Below are 26,179 nucleotides of genomic sequence, written 5' to 3'. Positions count from 1 at the left end.
TCTCTTATTTTAAAAATCTCTAATTGCTTAGAACTGCATTCAGAACAAAAGGTCACCTTCCTAGTGTGGCTTCGAGGCAGGATTCGCCTCTCAGTTCGCAGCTCTACCCTCATTCATTTCCCTCCAGTCACATTGTTTTCTTACTTTTCTCAGGTGCCCTGAGCTTGCTTCCACCTCAGACCTTTCCTTTGCTGTTCCTTCTGCCCAGAACTCTCTTCTACCAGATACTCTTCCTCTGGGTCTCAGCTCGAGTCACCCCTTTGCAGAGGCTGCCCCTGACCACCCCACTTTCGGCTATGCTCCGGCTCTTGTGGTCAGGCTGGGCATGCAGGGAGCACTGGACATTGCAATAGCAGCAGCCAGCACTCATTGTGCACCCGTGTTCCTGGCACTGCACTGAGCTCTTTGTGAATAACAGATGGAAGCAGTTGACAGGCCACTGCAAAGGCATCCAGTAACCATCGCAATGGTTGCTGAGGCCACTCACAAGGTATTCTTAAATAGAGTGTTAATTGGAAATATTTGTGTAGAAATTTAAGAGGTGAAGGAGGACATATGTTCACATTTTTGTTCCTTGTGGGTACACAAGCAGTTAGATTCTGGTTACAATGGAAGAACTGTTCTTAAACGATTTCCAAAAAGGACATTTTCCACAAATGCCCATCTTCATACAACAGCCGGGAGAGGGAAAAGGAAAATGAATACGCATTTGGAAGGAAGAGTGGGAGGAGGATAGGGAAACAAGCGTGAAGAATAAGAGGCTCACTGCCTTCATGGTGATGATAACCTCAGTGCGGAGACCTTTCCACACCTGGCAGATGCAATGTGCTCATCTAAACCCGAGCAGCTGAGGATACAGTGGTCTTAGCTGCACTTGGAGAAATCTGGGGAGCAATTCATTCATTCATTCATTCATTCATTCACCGAGATTGTATTGAGCATCAACTGTATTCCAGGGGCTCTGCTGGAGGCATCGTGGTGAACAAAACTGTTTCGGCTCTCATGCCATGTACATTTTAGTGGAGCAGACAAATCCTAATCAAATCATCACAGAAATAAATACTGGGTTTCCACCTCTCGTAAGTGGGATGCAAAGAAAATACAAGAAGTTATGAGAAATAAAATACAGGAAGTTATTAAAAAATATGGGAAGTTATGAGAAAATACAGGAAGTTATGAAAAATTATAAGTGCAGTTTGGAAGTAGTGATGGGTGAGGGCTTAGGGAAAGTTTACCTGAGAAAGTGGCCATGGAAGCTTCCATGGGGGTGAGGAGGAGTTAGTCAGATAAAGTGTTAGATAAAGAGCATTCAGGCAGAGGAAGAGGAATGTGTGGAGGCTGGAGTGCGTGGGTGAGGGGACGTGTGGGAGTGTGAGTGAGCGTGTATGTGTGTGTGTTGGGGAGGCATGGAAAGTTGGAGGAACTGTAAAATGACCACGTTGCCTGGAGAGAGATCAACAAAGGCTCTGGCTCCTAATTTCCATGGCGGCTGCTGTTTATACGTGGTTACTGGGTGGAAAACAGGGTGCATGGAGCAAGTGGAAGCCAGAGAGGCGATTCAAAGCCAGTTGTCCGGTCCAGCTGGGAGATGCCTGTGACTTGGATGAAGGTGGAGGCTGGATTTCGTTAGTTTTGGGGAGGAGCTGGTGAAGGACTGGATGCAACTTGAGGTGAGGCTTGGAAGAAAAGCAGGAACATAACTACAGAGAAGAGAGGGACACACTGCTGAGTGGGCCAGGGAAAGTAAGAAGCAGAGAGGGAACTGGCCCGCACACTTTCATCACCCACGGTGGTGTAAGAGCCATCAGCAGGCGTGGCAGCTCTAGGCAGGAGCAGCTCAGATGAGCCAGGAGACAAGCAGCTGCTGCAGCTTCAGTTATGCTGCTTCATCGTCCCTGTTCCTAGGATGGAAATCCCCTCTCTAGGCCGGGGTGGACACACTGCCTGGGTGACTGCGCCCACGTGCACTCGCCCACATGCACAGCTTGCTTCTCTGCTTTACCTTCAATTTTCTTTCTCTTTAGATTACTCAAAAGAGCAAAGCTGCAGAAATTCAAGAGTGTCAGGGCTGGGGGGCAGGTCGGGGGGCGGGTACACTGATTGCTCTGTTGGCCTCATTTTAGTGCTTTGTGGCACCTGAGACTAGGAGAGATTAATGACCTAAGGTCATACAGCAGCAGAGAGCAGAGCGGGGATTCAAACTCGCATCTATCTGACTGTAGCCTGCTATTGCCAATACTCTGCACGGCCTTCCCAAGTCCAACTGTGTTTCCTACTCTAATCTGCTAACTCTTATGTCCAAATGTGTGCAAATCCAGAAAGAGCTGGTTTAAAGACAGCTATAAGGAGGAGCAGCAAACTCAAAGGATTATAGGAGCTGCGTGAGAAATATACATGAGTGAGGCAGGCCAGGCATAAGACATTTGGGTGTGGTGGAGGCTGTGGTATGCTTAGGTAGATCTTAAAATATCACTCCTCAGGCCCAGTGAAGCATTCTGCTGCTGAGTCCAGCCCACTGCTGGGGTTTGAGAGGCCCCACCCAGATTTCCTTTGCAAACTGAAAGTTAATAGTCAGGGGGCCTGAGTGTTTCTGCCCATTGCAGGACTCACTGAATGGGCAACCTTTACCCCAAAGCCCCAGTTGAGTTGTCAAGACTGCGTCTAAGCTGCCACACAGTTTGAAGCTCTCCCTAGTCTGTCCAGCTCCTTCTCTCTTTCCTGTCACAGGGGTCAGAGCAGCATCACAGCCCCATCCTGCTTCCTCCTTGTTTTATCTTTCACAGCCCTCCCCACACCAAACTCTTATGCTCCTAAAATGAAAACAGTAGTAACTATGGGATAGGAAAGTAGAGATCATGAGACCATTTCCATCCAAGCAACCTAGAATATCATTCTTTCTTTGGGAAGGTAAATCATACAGTGAGGTCACCAGTGCGTAGTGGGAGATGGTAAATAAGGAAGTTCCCCAAACTAGTGGTGGAGATGGTAACTGTGAAGGAAGCCAGAGCAGTAAGTGATGTCTAGGCTCCTGCTCTGCACAGAGATGTAGATCTCCAAGGTCAAGAAGGACATTTTTCTTCTACTAAAATCCTTCTTTGAAAAATGTCCGTGTTTCGCGTTTCGGCTTCCTTCTCACAGATTCTACGTCTTACTTTCAAGAATTCTTAGTATTCAGGCAAGATGACGGAATGCTTCCTACTTCCCCTTTGAGGGCCGGGAGAGGACACTTAGTTGTAGAGAAACCACATTTTAAAAAATGCATATACTATAAATATCACAGATCTTTTGATACATGGGAAATGTGAATCCCTGAAGTTCATGAAGGATTTCCATGGATGTAGGAGCTTTTATGTTGAGATCAGTGACATATTCTGTTATATATTTTTATGAGGTAGCTGAGCCCAGACTCAACATCGAGAGTGAGTGCAGAATGGAGAAAGGGCTCTTTGATCATCTTTAAAGTCAATAGTCTCCCTTCGACTATACTTGGAAGTATTTCATTTCATGTAAATTCAAATACAGGCCAGGAAAGAGTAAAGCAGAGAGAATAGTGTTATCTGTTGGCTTGTGAATGTTTACTTTCCATCATTTTTTTTTTTTTTTTTGAGACGGAGTCTGGCTCTGCCGCCCAGGCTGGAGTGCAGTGGCCGGATCTCAGCTCACTGCAAGCTCCGCCTCCCGGGTTCACGCCATTCTCCTGCCTCAGCCTCCCGAGTAGCTGGGACTACAGGCGCCCGCCACCTCGCCCGGCTAATTTTTTTGTATTTTTTAGTAGAGACGGGGTTTCACCGTGTTAGCCAGGATGGTCTCGATCTCCTGACCTCGTGATCCGCCCATCTCGGCCTCCCAAAGTGCTGGGATTACAGGCTTGAGCCACCGCGCCCGGCCACTTTCCATCATTTTAAAAGGACATTATGTTAAAAGAAAAAAAAAAGTTTCCAAGAACATAAGAAAAATCCCCTCACCACCTCCATTTTATCCCAGCCACATTCTCCAAAAAGGGAAGACAGAGAAGGAGGAAGGACAACCTGGGGAAGAATCAAAGTATCTACAGACACTTCTTCTGGGAGGGACTTCTGGTGAGTAACAACATTCTGTGAAGTCACCTCTAAAAGGATGAGGTATGGTTTTTTATTTTTATTTTTTAAGAGACAGGGTCTTGCTATGTTGCCCAGGTTGGAGTGCAGTGGCTATTCTCAGGCATGATCATGGTGCACTACAGCCTTAAACTCCTGGTCTCAAGCAGTCCTCCTGCCTCAGCCTCACAGGTAGCTGGGACTACAGGCACACACCATCATACCTAGCTTAAGGAGTTATAGCAAAGGTGATCTGGAAAGGGTCCTCACTTTGCAAACCCCACATAACAATCCAGACTTCTCACACACTCTGTGTGTCAGCTAATATTATTTTCCTGTAACTGATCAAATAAGGGGGAGAAGCTGGCTGGGTGTGGTGGCTCACGCCTATAATCCCAGCACTTTGGGAGGCTGAGGTGAGCAGATTGCTTTGAACACAGGAGTTTGAGACCAGCCTGGGCAACATGGTGAAACTCCATCTCTACAAAAAATATAATAATTAGCTGGGCATGGTGGCACATGCCTGTAATCCCAGTTACTCAGGAAGCCGAGGCTGGAGGATGGCTTGAATGTGGGAGGTGGAGGTTGCAGTGAGCCGGGATTGTGCCACTGCTCTCCAGCCTGGAAGACGGAGTGAGACCTTGTCTCAGGGGGGATAAAAAAAGAAGGGGGAAAATCCTCTTTAATTTTTTAGATTCAGTGTAGCCCCTCACGAAACCAGTCTGTTTGCTCTGAAAGGAGTGTCCATCACACTCCAATTATGCAGGAACTGTGTTAGTCTTGTCCACTGTTTAGCCAATGCCTTGGGAATGAGGATGGCTCGCGGGTTCTCAACTCTGTGTCAGGTACTGGGATGAGGAGTTAGCACTGATGACCTCATTTGATATTTTAAAAAACCTTATGAAGCAGATACTGTAAGTAACATTATCATTTAGGAGATGAGTAAGCTAAGGAACAGAGAGGGTGAGAAAGTAACTTAAGGTAGCTCAGCAATCAAAGGCCAAAGCCAGGATTGGCATGCAGGCAGTTTGGGGTCTGGAGTGTGCTCTTTTAGCCTACAAACCGCTCTGCTTAGCATGGACTCTATCACAAGACAGTGCGGACATCTTAGCAGATACAGGATGGCAAAGTGCCTCCTGGGAGAGGGAGATGAAGCTGAGAAACAGAGACATTTGTATAATGGAGTATAATGTAGCCATTACAAGAATGAGGTAGAGCTTATATCAATGGAAATAGGACAATCTCCAACATGTAGTATTAAATTTTTAAAAAAGAGCAAGATGAGCATAGGTCTGCATCGATGCTTTTGTAAGTATAGCATCTTTCTGGAAGGTTATGTCACTCACTGAGGGTCCCTTCTGGGTAGGAAACAGGGGTCTGGGGAGATAGATGTTTGGGATTAGATAAAAACACTTTGAGTCCATGTTCATTTGTAAGGCTGGAATTTTTAAAACCATGTGTAAATGTTCTTTTTCAATATAAAAATCTAATTTACAAAGGATTCTGTTCTATTGGAAGAAGAGGATTTCTGCGCTGGTGAATTGAAGCAGCTGCTTGTCATGATCACGCAAGGCCTTTCTACTCCTAGATTAGATAGAAAGGAATTTTGACTTTGAGTCCATCTTAATCTTGGCCAAAAGCAGTTTGCCACATGCACAAAGATTTCTCACCTCCCTGAACTTCCGGGATGCCAAACATCATCAACTACTTCTCACTAGCCATCCCCCAAAGGGCCTGGACCGTGTACAGAATGGAGGATGCTGAAAGGTACTTGAGTGTTTTTTTGAGAACTAGCTGATTGTGTGAGCATTTACCTCTTCCTTGAGGGTAGGGCCACAGAGTGGAAGCACACAGAGAAGGCAATGAATGACTGTTAAATGGGATCTAACTGCAGGTGCATTAAGAATCACAGAAGTTTAGACTCAAAGTGTTTTAAAGATTTGTCTGGCCTGGTCCAGGCAAGTTGAGGAGGCACTGAGTGGATCTCTAAGCTCCTGGGGGAAGCTCCCTGCCCTTCCTGCTATCCCAGCGCTCCTCAAGCTCTCCTTTGGCCAGCTGCAGAATGATCTGGGTCCTGTGCACAAAGACCCAGGCCAGAGAGGAGGGCCTCCCATGATGGGACATGTTTCCCAAGGCCAAAGTTAGGATGTGCAGTATCAGGACACAGTAGCTGCGTGTTGCACGTGTGTGATGTTGGGAAAAATTTTAAAAATTAAATTTTTAAAAAAGAGCAAGATGAGCATAGGTCTGCATCGATGCTTTTGTAAGTATAGCATCTTTCTGGAAGGTTATGTCACTCACTGAGGGTCCCTTCTGGGTAGGAAACAGGGGTCTTACTGAATAACATGGTTATTCAGAATAACCATGTCCCTACTTTTCTCCTGGAAAACCTCCTACAACTCCTGAAGTTGTGCTGTGAGGTCTGCAGTTGAGAAGGGAGCACCAGGCAACCAGCCATCTCCTCCCTCATCTAACATTCTGTTCTCTCTCCCTTCCTCTCTTCATTTTTGCCAGCTCACTCCTGTCTTCTCTTTGTCCCTTCTGCCTCCTTCCTTCCTCTGTAATCACCTCCCTTTGACATAGTTATCCAAGAAAGAACCTGTAATCCTTTTTTTTTTTTGAGACAGAGTCTCATTCTGTCATCCCGACTGGAATGCAGTGGTGTGATCTCTGCTTACTGCAACCTCCGCTACCTGGGATCAAGCGATTCGCCTGCCTCAGCTTCCCAAGTAGCTGGGACTACAGTTGCCTGCCACCCTGCCTGGTAAATTTTTGTATTTTTAGTAGAGACAGGGTTTCGCCATGTTGGCCAGGCTGGTCTCGAACTCCTGACCTCAGGTGATCCACCCGCCTCGGCCTCCCAAAGTGCTGGGATTACAGGCGTGAGCCACTGTGCCTGGCTAAAGTTGTAATCTTAACTTTTATTTTCCCCCATGAATTGCGGTGGCTTTCCATAACAATATTTACATTTAAAAGTAAAATTCCATAAGTTATGAGGAACTGTCACTTAAAATAAGAAAATGGTATATTTCATAACCAGAGCTTGCTCTAAGAATTTGCAAGTAAATTCTTTTAACGAGGTGATAGCTAAGTGGTTTCTTGCATCATCTCACATAAAGGACAGTTGCTTCTCTTGGAGCTGTTTTTAAAAAAAACTTAGCAAAGTAGTTAAGTGAGAGATGCTGAAGGGAAACTGCTGCCTTTTTTTCTGATTGATATTAATTTGCCAAATAGGCTAGGAAAATAACCGAGTTTCTGCTTCAGCTCTATTTTTGAAAAAGGTGAAAATTCTTGAATGAAAATCTCCAGAATGTGCAGAAAATGATCTGAAAGTTATTTAACTGGAAGTGTGAATTGAAACTCCCTTTTCCCAACTACTCTTATATTTAAAGTAACATTTAAGGCCAGGCGCAGTGGCTCATGTCTGTAATCCCAACAGTTTGGGAGGCCGAGGTGTGTGGATCACTTGAGGTCAGGAGTTCAAGACCAGCCTGGCCAACATGGTGAAACCCCGACTCTACTAAAAATACAAAAATTAGCGGGGCATGGTGGTGTGCGCCTGTGGTCCCAGCTTCTGGGGAGGCGGAAACAGGATAGTTGCTTAAACTCAGGAGGTGGAGGTTGCAGTGAGCTGAGATTGTGCCACTGCACTCCAGCCTGGGCAACAGAGCGACACTCCATCTCAATAAATAAATAAATAGATAGATAAATAAATAAATAAAATAAAGTAATATTTAAGCTTTAAAACAAAACCTAATAGAATAGAATATAACTTTCTAAACAAAAATATAAGGTCTCCCTTTCTGGTTTCAAAACGGGATGCAACTTTCAATTGTTTCCCATGGTGTGACAGTCATTGGGAAACCATCATTACCTATTTCCTTAATATAGTGGGGAGCACTGGAAATAACAAGCTCTGGACCCCTTTATACAGTTAACTCAGAGTGCCAAGCAATCAAATAGTTGTAGGAAATAGATGTCAGAAGACAGAAACTCAGATACTCACATTCACCTTCATCTTGATCCTTTAAAGAAATGATTTTAAAAAGTACTATCCATATCCCGGAAAACACCAGCGGAAGTCACAAATCGCTTGGAAGGGGAACTCTTTCTGTAGGAGTTTGTGCAGGAATGCTGTGAGGTCTGGGTCTAAACTTTCTCTGCAGCTGTCCTTGCCTGTGGATGTGGCCAGTGGATCTCTAAGCTTTTGGGGGAGGCTCACTGCCCTTCCTGCTATCCCAGCCATGGGGAAGGATGGGCTGGTTACATAATGCATTCTCTCCCACACTCCCATTGGTTCCCTCCCATCCAAATGGATGCAAATAGCCTTTGTGGCTGGTGTATCCATAGAAACCAGGGACAACGAAGTGAATAAACCTGGTGAACTTGCATATGAGGAGGGATATGACAGAAAAAGAAAAACTTGAATGCAAAGGGAGTTCCTTACTTTTTTAACACCTCTAAAAAGAATCCTGGAGAATGGCATATGCTGTAAATAAGCACAAACTTTAACTGGGTTCTCCTTGAAAACTTTGACCTCTGACCCAACCCGCTTTGAATTCTTCCTGATGATTCAGATGAAAAAACCACACTTTAAAGGAACTTCTGCAGCTGTAGGAGGCACTGCCTACTAATGGGGCTTTGAGGAGGAGGTTGCGGCCAGAAAAAAATTCCAAAGCCACCCAGTGGAAATGAAGCATTTACTTCTCTGATAACTGAATACTGTGCTTTTCCAGTAGGCTTGGATCTTAACCAGATCGACATGCTTTAATATACTTCCCCTACTCGTGGAAACCTTGCTAAGCTGCACGTAAGGCTTCATTTCATTGGCAATTATGTATCAAGCACCTACTGTACGTCTGACAATATACACCAGGGGAACAGGTAACCAGTCTCCTTGATCTAAGCTCAGGATTGACATGACACAATAAAGGTCTCTCAGGACTTCACATAATTAGTTAGCATGTCTGTGGCCCAAGATGGGCCCATGTCATACCAGACTGCGTTCTCCAACTCAAAGTGCTCCAGAGATCCTAGTGTGTTCATTCACAGCCTTGCCACTGCCTCCCACCGCCAAGTCTATTCCTTGCCAGCTTAGTCCCTGAGTTATTGCTTAAGATATTTGGTTTGGGGAACTGCTGGATCAAGTTAAGGGGTTGACAATTTCACCCTTGCTCATGAAAAACCCACCGAAAGAGGAGGCAAGTAACAGAACTTCTCTGGGGTTCAGTTTCTTCACCTGCAAGTGAGAGAGCTTCACAGGGCAATCGCCAAGTTCCCATCCAGCTGCAAAATCTACATTTCCCATGACTTCTTTTCTTACTCTTACCTCTTAGTTCATGAAAGCCATCTGAGGGATTACAGAGAAAATAACACGCAGGTGCTTTTCCTCTCTAACTTCCTTTCCTTTCCTTCCCTCTTTCCTTTTTCTTTTTTCGTTTTTTAAGGAAAAAAGTGAGGAAAGGCATAAAGAAAGGAGTTTTGTGTTATTTGATGGGTCCTAAGCAATTATGTCAACTCCAATTAGAAGAAAACTTTGTCTAAGGCTGTGTTTCTCCCTTTTCTTTTCTAGAGACAGGGTCTCACTTTGTCACCCAGGCTGGAGTGCAGTGGCACAATCACAGCTCACTGCAGCCTCGAACTCCTGGGCTCTAACAATCCTCCCACCTGAGCCTTTCAAGTAGCTAGGACTACAGGCATGAGCCACCACACCTAGCTAATTTTTAAAATTTTTTGTAGAGACACAGTCTCGCTATGTTGCCCAGGCTGGTCTTCAACAGCTGGGCTCAAGTGATCCTCCCACTGCAGCCTCCGAAAGTGCTGGGATTACAGGCATCAGTTACCACACTCGGCCCCCAGCCTGTGTTTCTAAAGCTTGGTGTGTCTAGCGACTGCCTGCTTCCTATCATATCCATGTGCCACTACAATGTTTTAGGTAAAATAATAAATTGAGCCAATTAAAAAAAACTCTCCCTCAGCAATGTTACCCATGAAATTCCAGGTTTGAGGAGCTAGTTTTAGTTTGTTTGAATGCACATCAAGATACACCAGTAACGTAAAAAACTGTTCTGTGCACCACACTTGAAATCCTCTGGCATGCCCACAGTCAGGGTCCCTGTGGGCATGGTTTTTCCATTTGATTGACTAGGAAGAATTCAAAGCTGGCTCAAGCTCTTTAATGTATCACAGAGAAATGAGTGAAGGTTCAGGCTTGTTCACCAACTTTTCCATTTTTCTATGGTCATTTTTAGAGGTGCTTCAGGAAAGCAAGGAGCCACTCTGTTGTTTAAGTTTTTCTTCTTTTGTTCTGTTGGTGTGAATGTATTGCAATTCACTAGGTTTGTTTGTTTAGTTGTTAATAACGGACTACACATAAACCCATCCCAACCCTTATTTGGGATACCCAAAGGGAGCTAAGGGAGAATGTCTTATGTAACTGGCCCTGACTCCAGTGGCTGGCAATCACCTCACTTTGGGGAACACCAGTGTAAGGAAGGAGCACCTTGAGTTGCTTGTTATTAATTACTGACTCTTGTGCTTCTATTCCCCTTTCAACTGTGGTGAGACTCTGACTTTTGAACCTAGGCTGGGTATGGTGGCTCACTCCTATAATCTCAGTGCTTTAGGAGGCTGGGGCAGGAGGAATGCTTGAGGTCAGAAGTTCGAGACAAGCCTGGGTAATAAAGGGAGAGCCCCTCATCTCTAAAAAAAAAAAAAAAAAAAAAAAAAAATTAGATGGGCATGGTGGTGTGCACCTGTAGTCTCAGCTACTTGGGAGGCTGAGGCAGGAGGATTGCTTGAGCCCAGGAGTTTGAGGTTGTAGTGAACTATGATAACACCAGTGCACTTGGGCCGGGCGCGGTGGCTCAAGCCTGTAATCCTAGCACTTTGGGAGGCCGAGACGGGCGGATCACGAGGTCAGGAGATCGAGACCATCCTGGCTAACACGGTGAAACCCCGTCTCTACTAAAAAATACAAAAAACTAGCCAGGCGAGGTGGCAGGCGCCTGTAGTCCCAGCTACTCGGGAGGCTGAGGCAGGAGAATGGCTGGAACCTGGGAGGCGGAGCTTGCAGTGAGCTGAGATTGCGCCACAGCACTCCAGCCTGGGCGACAGAACGAGACTCCGTCTCAGAAAAAAACAAACAAACAAAAAACAAAAAAAACCCACCACTGCACTCCAGTCTGGGTGACAAAGTGAGACCCCGTCTCTAAAAGCAAATTTCTGAACCCAAAGTGAACATTTCACAAAGCACTTTTCACTTACTGTTAACTGGATGGTAAACACCTCCAAGACACAGAGATGACCTACTGCTCTCTTGCCTCCTATCCCTCCCTAGCCCCACAGAAGACAGACTGCCTGGGCTGTCCAGAACACAGAGAGCACACGAAAGCTGCTCTTGATGATAAGGTGAAGCAATTGTTTGAAGGAAAGAACAATACATTCACTAACTCATAAACTCGTGCAGAAACTCTCTGAGTGGCCAGGTAAGTGGCCTAGAATCGCCTGTGAATAACTTTTTCAAGATCCGCACTCGTCTCCTAGAGGAGCTTGCTTTTGTTTGTTTTTGAGACGGAGTTTTCGCTCTCGTTGCCCAGGCTGGATGGAGTGCAGTGGCGTGATTTCGGCTCACCGCAACCTCCGCCTCCTGGGTTCAAGTGATTCTCCTGCCTCAGTCTCCCAAGTAGCTGGGATTACAGGCGTGCACCACCACGCCCAGCTAATTTTTGTATTTTTAGTAGAGATGGGGTTTCTCCATGTTGATCAGGCTGGTATTGAACTCCTGACCCCAGGTGATTCACCTGTCTTGGCCTCCCAAAGTGCTGGGATTACAGGTGTGAGCCACCGTGCCTGGCCTCCTGGAGGAGTTTTAAGAGTGCGGAGTCTGGCCGGGCACGGTAGCTCACGCCTATAATCCCAGTACTATGGGAAGCTGAGGTGGGCAAATCACTTGAAAACAGGAGTTCGAGACCAGCCTGGGCAACATGGTGAAAAAAACCCCACTTCTACGAAAAATACAAAAATTAGCCGGGCACAGTGGTGCATGCCTGAAGCCCCAGCTACTTGGGAGGCTGAGGTGGGAGGATCACTTAAGCCCAAGAGGCAGAGGCTGCGCTGAGCTGAGATTGTGCCACTACACTCCAGCCTGAGCAGGAAAAAAAAAAAAAAGGCAGGATCTCCCACACCGAGAGCTGGGGATGCTGTCCCAGGGACAGGAGGCCACGCATGTTCTTCTCAGTGTCGACTCTACTTTTTGTAGGTGTGTGTACAAGGCTGCTCTTCCCCTGAACAAACACTTTAGGGGCGTCATGTTTGGAAATAGTTCCTAAGAAATGTATTTCCTTTTTTTGTAACTCAAGTTGGAGTGTTCTAATCTCCCCCTCCGTGGCAGCCCTCTTACCAGCCTCCCACCTTCCTCCTTTTAAGCTATTTCCCCTTCAGGCCGCTGTCATTTCCTCCCTTAGTCATCGCAATTCCAAAACGGCCCTGTTTTCATTCTACGGTTGCTTCCCCATTCCATTATCATGTCGGCCAAGCGCCTATCTATTCGCGGGCCTTTTACGTTTTGGGGTGATGGTGGCATTCTCCTTAGCCTTTTTTCCCCCTAAGTGTGCTCTACAGGAACTGAAATGTTCAAAGACTACAGGTGACTAAACAGGGGAACCAATAATGAGTATATGATGAATTTTTTATTAGTCATAATAATTATTTACTACATATGGAGACAGGGGACCAGGCACTTGGCCTTGGAAGCATTTAGAACAATGCCTGGCATGCAGCAGGCATTCAATATTTGTTGAAGGAATGAAAGGTACATTGTGTTCCTGAATCAAACATGGCACACATAAATAGACGCTCTCTACTCCTCGATTTACTATTTGTTATGCTCACAACCCCTCCCCACCCCACACGGCAACCAGCAGTCTCAAACACCAAAAGTTTTACTTTTTCTGAAGACAGAGCACATGATTCTCCTTCATGTCCATGGAGAAGAGCAGGACGCCAACCCAAAGGAAAATGAAGCCACCTACACTGAAGTCTCCATATTTACCAGCTTTGGCTCTTTCCTACCTACAGCCCATTTATTGTACAGCAGCCTGAGTGATCTAGAAAACATAAATCAGACCATGTCATCTCCTGCCTTAAGTGGGTTGGTGGTTTCCTTTGCAATTAGAATGGCTTCAAAGCTCTTACATGGCCGACCGGGCCCTATGTTATTTTGCTAACACCTCAGATCTCACTTCTGACCACTCTCTCTCTCGGTTTACTCTGCTTTGACCCCACTGGTTTTTATATGGGCACTCTGCTATGCTGAATGCATTCCCACTGCAGGGCCTTAGCATCTGCTGTTCCCTCTGTCTGGAATGCTTTTCCCATCTCTTGGGTCTTCAGAATGGCCTTTTCCATCCATCGCCTCCATCAGATCCCCGTTTTCTCCTCTTTCTGGCAGTTCTCACCACCTGAAACCATGGGTCTATTTGCTCACTGTCATGCTGACTCCACTGGAATAGTTCTGTCTTGATCACCCTGAACCCCCAGAGCCCAGTACTACGCATTGGGTGAATGGCTGAGCTATCGATGGTGGGCTGTGTTTTCGAGTTGGGTGTTGTATCTGGGCTGTTTTGCCTCATGGAATAGATGAAGGGAGGAAGTTGCTGGGAAATGCTGGAGGGAGGCAACAGGTCTTTGTGACCTTGATTTCAATAGCAACAGCTTGCATCTAAGGCAACATCTGACCATGGAAAAGGAGGGGCCAATTGTCAAGACAGCAGGCTGAGTGGCAGCTTAGGCTGAGGCCAGGTAGGGGTTAGAGAGCTGAGAGTCAGGAATGACCTCTGTTGCCAAACAACTGCTGACTAGAAAGTAGTGCTGCTCCTATCCTCACAGCGGGGCTGCAGCCAGGGCTCCACCTGCACTCCCTGTAACCTCCCATTCATTCACACACATTACCACAAAGCATTTATTGAGCACCTACTTTGTGCAGGCACTGCCGTAGGCACCAGAGATGCAGGATGAAATAAGAAAGTCCAGGTCTGTCCCTCATGGAGGTTTGCTCCCAGAGAGGAAGAGAGATGAACAAATAAAGTGAGATAATTTCAGATCTGAATAAGTGAAGGTAAGATAGATGAGAGTGATGGCGGTGGGCCTGTGTAGGGGGGGAGGTGATTTGCACAGCATGGCCCAGAGAGGCCTCTGGGTGAAGTGAAGTGATGCTGGCTAGAGAGAGGAGCATCCAGGATGGGGAACAGCAGGGGAGAAGGGGAAGGAACTGAGGCAGGAGAGCTGCTGGGAGTGGGATCTAATGGGCCCTCAAGGGACAGGTCAGCTTTCTGCACACAATCCCATTTGCCCTTCAACAGAGACTGAGTCTGAAATGTCTTGCTCACCACCTCAGAGATGCTAAAGGTACAAAGAGAACCTAAAACTGCTCTCCACTCACAAGTGAAGCCTCAGGAGGCTTTCTTGCCCAGAAGCACTGAAGCAAGCCAAGTCACGTGGCAGACATTTCCAAGCCACCACGTTTTGTCCTGTTTAAACCAATCTTGAGAATGTGGAAGATTTTACAAAAAATTCTACGTCTGTACCTTGATCTTTCTTGAGTGGGTCCAGAACCATGCCACTCAGAGTTGAGATGGAAGAGAGACAAAAAAGATTTGCTCTTTCATTGAGGCTGAATTTAAAACGTGAAAGATAGTTAAGCACATTTAAATGTTCTTACAGTATAAATATTGGACCATCCATTCTTCAATAACATAATAAAGATGCTTGCTTAAAAAGTGTCTTCAGAAAACTGAGTGAGCACATAGCTGTCTTTATGAAAGAAAGTACAGATTGTAGAGAAAATACTGTGGAAAGTAGGTTTAAAATAGAATCAAATGGCCGGGCGCGGTGGCTCAAGCCTGTAATCCCAGCACTTTGGGAGGCCGAGACGGGCGGATCACGAGGTCAGGAGATCGAGACCATCCTGGCTAACCCGGTGAAACCCCGTCTCTACTAACATACACAAAAAACTAGCCGGGCAAGGTGGCGGCGCCTGTAGTCCCAGCTACTCGGGAGGCTGAGGCAGGAGAATGGCGTAAACCTGGGAGGCGGAGCTTGCAGTGAGCTGAGATCTGGCCACTGCACTCCAGCCTGGGCGACAGAACAAGACTCCGTCTCAAAAAAAAAAAAAAAATAGAATCAAATATCAGAAATTCTCAGAAAATGATGGAAAATAAGTGCCAATGCTTATTTCATTCAGTAATCCTCTTTCAATTCCTGGACATTTACTCCAGTGAGAAAATAATGTTATTGGGGGAAAGAAGGGCTGTGTATGAAGATGCTAATTTCAATATTACCTGTAATAGCATGTGCGTGCGCGCGCGCACACACACAGAAGTCAACAGAATTTACAGCAAACAGGACTGAATCACTAAAGTATATTGCAGACTCTATTTTCATAACTTGAAAGTACCAAAAATCCAAAATAAGAACTTACATATAATAAACCCACTTATCTGCCTTGAACTAAATTTCTGGCCGGGCGCGGTGGCTCACGCCTATAATCCCAGTACTTTGGGAGGCCAAGACAGGTGGATCACTTGAGGTCAGGAGTTTGAGACCACCCTGGCCAACATGGTGAAACTCTGTCTCTACTAAAAATACAGAAATTAGCTGAACATGGTGGCACATGCCTGTAATCCCAGCTACTCAGGAAGCTGAGGCAAGAGAATTGCTTGAACCTGGGAGGTGGAGGTTGCAGTAAGCCAAGATCGTGCCACTGCACTCCAGCCTGGGCGATACAGTGAAACTCCGTCTCAAGAAAACCCACAAAAACTAAATTTCTAGTATTTCTTGAATGGAGTTGACTAGCTGGCTAGAGTCCAATAAACCAATGAATAAGGTGTTAAATTTACCACCTTTAAGGCCAGTGTTTCCTGTCACTAATATCATGTGTTTTTAAAAAAATGTCCCCTTTTTCTATAAAACAATTTTTAAAAAACAGAATACATCGGTCTGGTAATTACACAAAACCTGCTACGCACAAAGGTGAAAGCAGCTCTACTGGCAACGGAGCTACTGGCCAGCAGGTAGAATTAGGAATAGCTTGCCAGAGCAGTCCCTGTTTACCATCCAATGTACAAAGGCGAACTTCAGTGTTTTCTGAAAGGCTATCTGCGGTGGCCCTGAATGAAAGGCCGGGTTGTTTTAAAGGCGAATGCCCCAAAGCTAAGGACCACTGACATGACATTACCCCCTGAAGCATTGTGCCCCCATTTATTAAGCAATTGAGCAACAACGTAGGCATTAAGATTAATGAGATGGATCAACTGCACTAATATGAACTGAACACCAGTACCTATTGTTAGTTGCTAAAGGCAAGAAGTTCAACAGCTCTTTACTCACAGCTCTCATTTGTGTAAAACCTTAAAATATGTATCTTATAGAAGCATTGATAGTTTCTGTAAGGACACCCAAGAAACGGTTAACTGAGGATGCCTCTGAACTAGAAGCCAACAACTTGGGTGTTTCCTGGTACTGCGTGGGTGGCTGGGGGTGGCCTGTGTAAACTGAGAGGACATAGGCTGCTACATGAGGGCCTGTGGACCAAATCTAGACAGATGACCATGAGTGAAGAATGATTGTACATATCTTAAGGACTGCATCAACAAACAACAATATGCAACAGAGATCGTATTTGGCCTGCAAAGCATAAAATACTATCTGGCTCTTTATGAAGAGTTTGCCAACCCCTGATCCAAGGGAGAGAATATAATGAGCTAAGAATGGGGCTCTGAGCTTAGTCTGCCTGGGGTTTATACCTGGTCTTGCCACCCACTAGCTGTATGGCCTTGGGCAAGTCAGCGAGGCCTTGTTTCCTTGTCCGCGACAGGGGAATAATACCTCTGCTTCAGGAGGATGTTATGAGGATGTAATAATGAGACAATGCAAGTGGAGCACTCAGCACAGGGCCTCACACACAGACAACTGGTAAGGGTTGGCTACCATTATATATATATATATATATATATATATATACACACACACATACACATACACACACACACACACATATATTATTATTATTATTATTTTTGAGATGGAGTTTCGCTCTTGTTGCTCAGGCTGGAGTGCAATGGCACAATCTTGGCTCACTGCAACCTCTGCCTCCTGTGTTCAAGCAATTCTCCTGCCTCAGCCTCCCAAATAGCTGGGAATACAGGCGTGCACCACTACGCCCAGCTAATTTTTTTGTATTTTTAGTAGAGATGGGGTTTCACCACTTTGGCCAGGCTAATCTCCTGACCTCAAGTGATCCACCCGCTTTAGCCTCTGAAAGTGGTGGGATTATAGGTGTGAGCCACTGATCCCGGCCTATCTGTATAATATTAATAGCAGAATTTCATGGGGATGCTGGGAATATCAATTACATGTTCCATGCATACATGCACGTTATTTACAAATTGCAGTGGGGCTCGGTGGTGTGCCCCTGTAGTCCCAGCTACTTGGGAGGCTGCGGCAGAAGAATCACCTGAGTTCAGGAATTTGAGTCCAGCTTGGACAACAGAGTGATACCCCATTGCTAAAAATATTATTTTTAAATAACGAAACCCCACCCAATTGTAAAGTGCTAAATAAATTATTTAGATAGAATAAGCAGCACATAAAAAGAAGTCTAAATCATAAAAAAAAAAATCTAGGCTATTTAGAATAAAGGTCAATGTTATGAAAGAGAAAAAGGTAGTAGATTGTTCTAGATTAAGAACTGAGAATTGACAAACACCACCTGGATCAGAAAGACAAACACACAAACAAATAACAACAGCCAGAAAAGCTACAAAGGATAATTTTGGAAAATGTGAATTGGACTGAATCGTAGAATGGTATTATTAAATCAATGTGAAATGTTCTTGGGTATGATGATATGTGGATATTCTTCTACGTTCTGTAGATGAATGTCCTTGTTCTTAGGAGACACATAATGAAGTTTAGGGGTGGAGCATCATTGTATTGGCCACTTATTTTCAAAGAGTTTAACAACAACAATAAAAACAAAGTGTGTTCCAGTGTCTAAATATACACAAATAGATGCACACAAATATGACAAAGTACCATAAACCCATGATCTAGGTGAAAGATACGCAGGGATTTACTGAATAATCCCCACGCTCCCCATATTTTTCCAATGGTTTGAAAATTTTCAAAGTAAGTAGTTGGGGACAAAATTCTAGGGTAGCTAAGATATTTACATATAATCTATATAAGAGAGACTATCATGGGTTACTCAGCCATAAATTCCACTAGTGATTTTTACCATTTTTTTCTTTTGTTATTTAGTTTTGATTTTTTTGAGACAGAGTCTTGCTCTGTCACCCAGGCTGGAGTGCAGTGGTATAATCTCAGCCCACTGCAACCTCTGCCTCCCAGGCTCAAGCAATTCTTGTGCCTCAGTCTCCCGAGTAGCTGGGATCACAGGCATGCGCCATCATGCTCAGCTACTTGTTGTATTTTTGGTAGAGATGGGGTTTTTTCGTTTTGGTCAGGCTGGTCCCAAACTCCCGGCCTCAAGTGATGCATCTGCCTTGGCCTCCTAAAGTGCTGGGATTACAGGTGTGAGCCACTGCACCCAGCCACACTAGTCACTTTTATTTATTTATTTATTTATTTATTTTTTGAGATGGAGTCTCGCTCTATCGCCCAGGCTGGAGTGCAGTGGCCAGATCTCAGCTCACTGCAAGCTCCGCCTCCCGGGTTCACGCCATTCTCCTGCCTCAGCCTCCCGAGTAGCTGGGACTACAGGCGCCCGCCACCTCGCCTGGCTAGTTTTTTGTATTTTTTAGTAGAGACGGGGTTTCATGGTGTTAGCCAGGATGGTCTCGATCTCCTGACCTCATGATCCACCCATCTCGGCCTCCCAAAGTGCGGGGATTACAGGCGTGAGCCACCGCGCCCGGCCGTCACTTTTATTATAATTAAAAATAAGCATTGATTTTTTATAAGCAAGCTCCCCATTTAGTGCTTGTTTCATTTCTTTTTTACTGTTCTACTTAAAATTTAAAAAGGGCATAGCAAGATGAAAGCACGATCTTGAGCTTCACTTTCTTTACATCTGGGTAAATTTTTTTAATAGGGTAGCCATTTTAACTTTTTTTTGAGATGGGGTCTTGCTATGTTGCCCAGGCTGGACTCAAACTTCTGGGCTCGATTAATCCTTTCACCTCAGCCTCACCAGTAGCTGGGAGTACAGGTATGTGCCACCGTGCCTGGCTTCTTTTACCTTTCTAAATAGTGAATCTTTTTTGATTCATGGCAGGCATGAAGTCTGTCTGAAAGCTCCAGCTTTGCTCACATAATGCACAAGTAAACATGAAAATAACATGTAAGTGCCCACTGTGGGCTCAGCACAGGAGGCTGCAGGCAAGGGTCTGGGCTCTGCTATTGCGAGGTGAGCACAGAAATCAATCAGGACAGTTGGAGTGGCACTGAGTGTCTTTGGGGTCCAGAGAAAGAAGGAATTAGTGGGGACTGAGACAGACTCACATCTTGCTTCAGAAGTTTGCTGGACACAAAATGATGGACGGTGCTGTCAATCAAGTAAGCTGCTTTCTACTACAAAGTCATTTTCACCCATCTTTGATGCAAACTGGTAAGGAGCTTTACAGCACATCTATTTCCCACACTTAAACTTATGTTAAACTTTCCGATCTCAAACTCACACGTCACTGGTATTCAACCTTTGCGTTTATTAGAAAGTCACAACTAAAGCTGGTCAACAACCTTAATCATCACAGCTTGCTCCCTGCCAGAGCCCATTCAAACAGCCCCGCATCACTCACCTTGGGCGCACCGTCCACGACGCCTGTTCCCTTCATGTCGGTGATGTGGAGCAGTTCCCCTGAGCTCTACAGCTAATATCTCCGGCTTCAGAGGCAGATTATGCAATGTCACTGCATGCTTCTGGCTGGTTCTCGGAAACTGAATTCTATGGTGCTATCTGACAACACATGGGAAATCATCAAAAAGACTCTCCCAGCAGGCGAACTTTCTGGAAAGCACGATAAGAGTAAAATGAAAGCAGTGAAGGAGGGGAGGACCAGAAATACAAGCCACACTCACGCCTCATTGCCTGACGTCTCACTTTGTCTATAAGTAGAGACCGTCACTCATTTGCTATGTGAAACCACAAAAGAAGAAGAAGGAAAGAAAAACACCACTCTTCTGCTTTAGAGGGCGAAGTTCCTACTTTGAAGAGCTCAGTGTATGAACATACAGCATTCTTGTCCTTTCAACTCTGGGGAACAACTCCCACCCGACAGACCAAGCTCATTTCCCTGATGAGAGGCCACTAAGCCAAATTTCCGATAGTGGTCAGCTTTTCTTCCTTCCTACTCCCCAAAACTTGCCTTATGACAGCCAGGATAAAAGCAGTCAAGCAGGCTGCCTTAAAGGACACAGTCTCCACTCTACCCACCCTGTCAGCTGCGCATTCTCCCTGCTCGGAACCCCACGCTCACCTCCTGGTCTTTGCTCACAGTACCTAATGATTAACATCTTCTGGGTGCTGGCTCTGCACTGAGGGCTATGCTGAGTCCCACACCTGTATTCGCTCCCTTAAATCAACCAATCGTGTGTGCTGTACTTGAAACCCCCGCTAGCTCATGCAGTTTCTCATCACTTGCCAACTCTTTCTACTTTCCCTACATTCAGATCCAGTCTCTAGAGAGGACCTACAGCATAGCAGACACTGTGCAAAATAAGTCTGCATTTTTTTTTTTTTTTTTTGAGATGGAGGCCTTCTCTGTCACTCAGGCTGGAGCGCTGTGGTGCTATCTCGGCTCACGGCAACCTCCACTTCCTGGGTTCAAGTGATTGTCCTGCCTCAGCCTCCCAAGCAGCTGGGATTACAGGCACCCACCACCATGCCTGGCTCATTTTTGTATTTTCAGTGCAGACAGGACTTCACCATCTTGGCCAGGCTGGTCTCAAACTCCTGACATCAAGTGATCCATCCACCTCAGCCTCTCAAAATGCTGGGATTACAGGTGCGAGCCACCACGCCTGGACCTGGTCTTCATTTTTATTTAGACAAAATGGTACCCATTCTTCCAAGCGAGGGTCAAGTTCCATCCCCAGTCAGCTGTGTCTCCGCTCACTGCTCTCTTCTTGTCAGACAGCATCTTTTCATATTTTATTTTTAAATTTTCTTCTTTTCTTTTACCACGCCTCTGAGACAAGTTCAACAGACAGCTTTAGCGTCTTGTCTTCTGGTTGTCTGATGTGTAGTCCCCACAAGTCTGGACACCAGGACATATTTACCCATTGAAGTCGCTGACTGATTTCTGGCCGAGACAGTCCATATTTTTAAATGTTACCATTGTTAGAAATTAACTTCCAGAGCCAAGTAATTGGCATGCTGCAGGTGATAGCAGATAACAGGGAGGGAACAATGACCCCATGGAATGAACACTGTTTGGTTCAAGGAGGAAATCCATAGAGATATGAAGACATAATTTATATTAATAATTAATATATTAATATTATATTAAGATATAATTCAGGTACCATAAAATTCATCTTTTTTTTTTTTTTTTGCGATGGAGTCTTGCTCTGTCACCAGGCTGGAGTGCAGTGGTGTAATCTTAGCTCACTGCAACCTCTGCCTCCAGGTTTCAAGCGATTCTCCTGCCTAAGCCTCCCGAGTAGCTGGGATTACAGGTGCGCACCACCATGCCTGGCTAATTTTTTTGTATTTTAGTAGAGACAGGGTTTCACCACATTAGCCAGGATGGACTCCATCTCCTGGCCTCGGGATACGCCTGCCTTAGCCTCCCAAAGTGCTGGGATTATAAGCATGAGCCAGTGCACCTGGCCAATTCACCTGTTTAAAGCATACAATTCAGTGGTTTTTAGTGCATTCAGAGTTGTGCAACCACCACTCCAAAAAGTAATCCTCCTTCAATTCCTGGACATTTACACCATTAGCAGTTACTTGTTATTCCCCTCCTTCCCCAGCCCCTGGAAACCACTGTTTCTGCTGTATTATTGACTTTCATTTATGTCTGAAATTCTCTGTCATAAAAAGGAAGGATGGATAAACTTGCCCAAGGTCACATAGTAAAGTAACAGACCCAGAATCTGAATTCAAGTCTCTTAGGAAAGACTACACAGTAACTCAAGTTCAGATGGTTTCCATCAACTTGGCAAACTCCCGGCAGTGATTCTTCCCCATACCGAAGAGCCTGCCCTTAAGCTCATAATACAGATCAGAATGCTATAATTTGCATGTTGTTTTTTCTAGGGAAAACAACCCAAACTAGAAAACAAAAGTAAGACACAAAGTCATAGGCTTTGGCCCTGGAAATTATATCAACTAGCTCCCACATAGATACCTAGTTTGATATTTTGTGAATAAGGAACTTGACCTCTCGGTCTGTTATTTGAGGCCTCTATGGTTTTTCTGAATGAAAGGTGTGAGAAACCGCCTTAGACATTTTGCTGCAATCCATTAGTATTTCAAGGCAAATGAGTCTTTAATGTGGACAAACATTGCAAGAACTATTATTCTAGGAAATTGGGTGCTTGCATAATATCCGGTTGTCTGAAGGCTGAAACAGCTGGAGTTCAAGGGAACCACGTCAGGAGGACTCTAGTGAGGTAATCTTAATGCTCTTGGCAAATGTGCTACCAAGAACAGTATTTTGGACTAAATTTTCTTTTCTGAGACAACTGAGTCTGACCAATTCACTTCTGTAGTGCCCTATACATGCGTAGGGAGGAAAATTGCTTTTGCGTGTTTTTCTGTATGCTTTTGTGTTGTTTGCATGTGACTATCAAGCTCCCTGACTGCTAGTAGCGAAACACTGGGCACCCGATATTTGAATTATAAAGGACAGCTGAACACCAGACTTACAATGTTCAAAACATTAAAGTGTTGGCCGGAAGTTTCAGGCTCATGAAGATTATTCATAAAAATAGCTCTTTTGGTCAAAGCAGAATTTCGTGAGTTGGCTGGGCAAGATAGCTCAGGCTTGTAATCCCAGAACGTTGGGAGGCTGAGGCGGGCAGGCGAGGCCAGGAGTTCAAGACCAGCCAGGCCAACATGGCAAAGCCCCGTCTCTACAAAATGTACAAAATTAGCAGAGCTTGGTGGTGCATGCATATAATCCCAGCTACTTGGGAGGCTGAGGCACGAGAATCGTTTGAACGTGGGAGGTGGAGGTTGCAGTGAGCGGAGATCGCACCATTGCACTCTAGCCTGGGCGACAGAGTGAGACCGTCTTAAAGAAAAAAAAAAAAAAAGAATTTCATGAATTGCCAACAAATTCACCAAATATTCTGGTGCAGGGATAATACTGGGAGGGCTGGGGAATCTGCAGCCACTCTAGTTATTAGTGATTATTTAGTTTTATCACCCAAGTTTTGACCCCCAGGTTGAGAGGGAAAAGGAATTAGGGCAAGAACTGAAAACAAAGATGCAACGGAAATGCTCTGGGGACAGAGTGGGGACAGGAAGCTGGATGGAAAGGCTGAATGCTGGTGGGACAGCAAGAAAAAGCCAGACAGAAAATCATGCCCCAGGCAAGCGGTCATCACTGGCGAGCAGACAGAGTGGCGAGGAGTTGCTTGGCCAAAAGACACCCGTGAAAGAGGCTTCACAGAGTCAAATATCCAGTCAGGGAGCAGCAGGGCCAAGGGTAACAGTTCCAGGGAAAGGTCAAAGCAATTCACGATGGAAGCTAGAGAAACATTCCAATAGGATGGTTTTCCACAAGTTTTATTCTTTTAATTCAAACCGGCCCAGTCCCTTGTGCAAAATTTTTTTTTTTTATTTTTATTTTTGTTTTTTTGAGACGGAGTCTCGCTCTGTTGCTTAGGCGGGAATGCAGTGGCACGATCTTGGCCCACCGCAACCTCTGCCTCCCGGGTTCAAGCGATGCTCCTGCCTCAGCCTCCTGAGTAGCTGGGATTACAGGCGTGCACCACCACGCCCGGCTAATTTTTTTTGTATTTTTAGTAGAGTTGGGGTTTCTCCATGTTGGTCAGGCTGGTCTTGAACTCCTGGCCTCAGGTGATCCACCAGTCTCAGCCTCCCAAAGTGCTGAGATTACTGGTGTGAGGCACGGCGCCTGGCCTTGTGCAAGCTTTTAAATCCTTGGTCCCATTTTATTTTGATACAGAGGCTCACTTTGTTGCCCAGGCTGGAGTGCAGTGGCTTGATCGTGGCTCACTGCAACTTCCATCTCCCTGGCTCAAGCGATTCTCATGCCTCTGCTTCCTGAGTAGCTGGGACTACAGGTGTGCACCACTACACCCGGCTAGTATTTTTGTATTTTTGGTAGAGACGAGGTTTTGCCTTATTGCCCAGGCTGGTCTGGAACCCCTGACCTCAAGCCATCCGACTGCCTCGGACTCCCAAAGTGTGGACTTCCAGGCGTGAGTCACCACACCCGGCCCCTTGGCCCCATTTTAGTTACTGTTTTAGTTCTCTGAATATAATCTGTGTTTGGTAATTCCACTAGGTCCTTGCAAGTCTGATTCTGCTATTTTTGCTGATTCTCATCAGGGTGGCTTGTTTCCTCACATACCTGTGAGTTCATGATCCTCAGAGGTTTATCTGGGACAATTATTTGAGGACTGGGATTAAGATGTGTTCTTGCACAGAGAATTTGCGCTGGCCTCTGCCAGATACTTGTGGCCAGCATCAGTTGGAGATTGCTTTAAGATCCCCATTTGATGTTCTCTGAGCAGTACAGGTAGTGTGAATTGGTCCAAACCCGCATGAGGAAAAGTGCACGGACCGAATTCTCAGGAGACCCTCCCTTGTGCCAACACCAGACACCCTCTCTCTGAAAACCCCTGAGCCAGCACCAAGCAGGCAGATTTCTCGTCTCTTCCTCTGAGGCAGGTTTTTGTCAAGTTCATCCTTTTACTGAAGGGGGCACCTTTGGAGTTCCAGACTTTCTGGGTCTTGACCAAAGTTCCTACTCCATGAAGCCTCAGAGCTTTGACTTCTGCTCAGACATCAGTAGGTCACAGGAACTGATCTATTCAAGTGCTCCAGCACTGCGAATCCTCTGGATTTGTGCTTTGTTCTGCCTCTCAGGAATTCCTTCTTTCTTGCTAGCTCAGCTAACTATTAGAGATTAAAAAAATGTTCTATCCAGGTTTGACTTGAAAGGGCTCTCGAAATATCTGGTTTGCCACCTTTTCAGAAACAGATGCCTCCTGCTTAGGAACAATGGTTTCCTCCCTCCCTGAAGTCTGTTTGTATCATCAGGTGTGAAAACAAAGAGCTTTACTGGTTGAAGCGCATGTTGGAGATTCTTTTCATGAAGCCCTTTAGTCACAGAAAAGGAAGCTGTATCCCAGAAAAATGACTTTCTCTACTACTTACCAAGTCAGCAACAGAGCTGAGACTGGACTCTCTCACACTGCTCTTCCTAAAGAAAACCAAAATGTAAGCAAAGATGGCATTCTCTGAATAAGCCAAAAAACTGAATTATACTCAAGTTCTTTAAATTCATAGACAGCGGCCGGGCACAGTGGCTCATGCCTGTAATTCCAGCACTTTGGGAGGCCAAGGCGGGTGGATCACAAGGTCAGTAGTTCAAGACCAGCCTGGCCGACATGGTGAAACCCTGTCTCTACTAAAGATACAAAAAATTAGCCAGGTGTGGTGGCATGCGCCTGTAATTCCAGCTACTCAGGAGGCTAAGGCAGGAGAATCGCTCAAACTTGGGAGGCGGAGGTTGCAGTGAACCGAGATCACGCCATGCACTCCAGCCTGGGCGGCAGGGTGAGAATCTGTTTCAAAAAAGAAAAAATTTAGAGAGCAGAGGAGCAAAGATACAGAGCTAAAGGTGATCCAGCTATAAAAACCTGACTTCTGGAACGAAGCACTAAAGAAAGTGTGAACAGTACCAAAGTCATAACTGCTGTTTGAGAACAGATGTTCAAATGTGGGAAATATTCAAAGTAAGTTCCAAAAAAATAAACTAGCTTATCATTCTATAAAAAGTTTATTTCAGAAATCACATACCTTTAAAAAACAACACAGAGGGTATAGGTTTGTATCCTGACCAGATATTATTCATTATTTGAACGGCAGAGTGTTGTGTGGT

The 26,179-nt window shown here is 45.4% G+C and overlaps 1 protein-coding gene across 5 annotated transcripts in view; it reads right to left on the bottom strand.

Moving 5' to 3' along the window:
• Nucleotides 1-20,803, bottom strand: part of CASS4 (Cas scaffold protein family member 4) — a 50,087-nt gene extending 29,284 nt beyond the window's left edge. For 2 of the 5 annotated variants that reach the window (XM_033186803.1, XM_033186806.1), the window contains exon 1: nucleotides 19,895-20,491. In XM_033186803.1, the coding sequence (XP_033042694.1) occupies nucleotides 19,895-19,930 (36 nt within the window). In that variant the 5' untranslated portion in view covers nucleotides 19,931-20,491. Of the gene's footprint in view, nucleotides 1-19,894 lie in introns of all 5 variants that reach the window. The other 3 variants (XM_033186807.1, XM_033186805.1, XM_033186804.1) reach the window with 3 other exon arrangements.
• Nucleotides 20,804-26,179: the final 5,376 nt, after the last annotated feature.

The sequence above is a fragment of the Trachypithecus francoisi genome, unplaced genomic scaffold, assembly GCF_009764315.1.
Source record: "Trachypithecus francoisi isolate TF-2019V2 unplaced genomic scaffold, Tfra_2.0 Lachesis_group21, whole genome shotgun sequence".
In the NCBI taxonomy this organism is placed as follows: domain Eukaryota; kingdom Metazoa; phylum Chordata; class Mammalia; order Primates; family Cercopithecidae; genus Trachypithecus; species Trachypithecus francoisi.
This window is presented reverse-complemented; position numbering and strand designations above follow the sequence as displayed.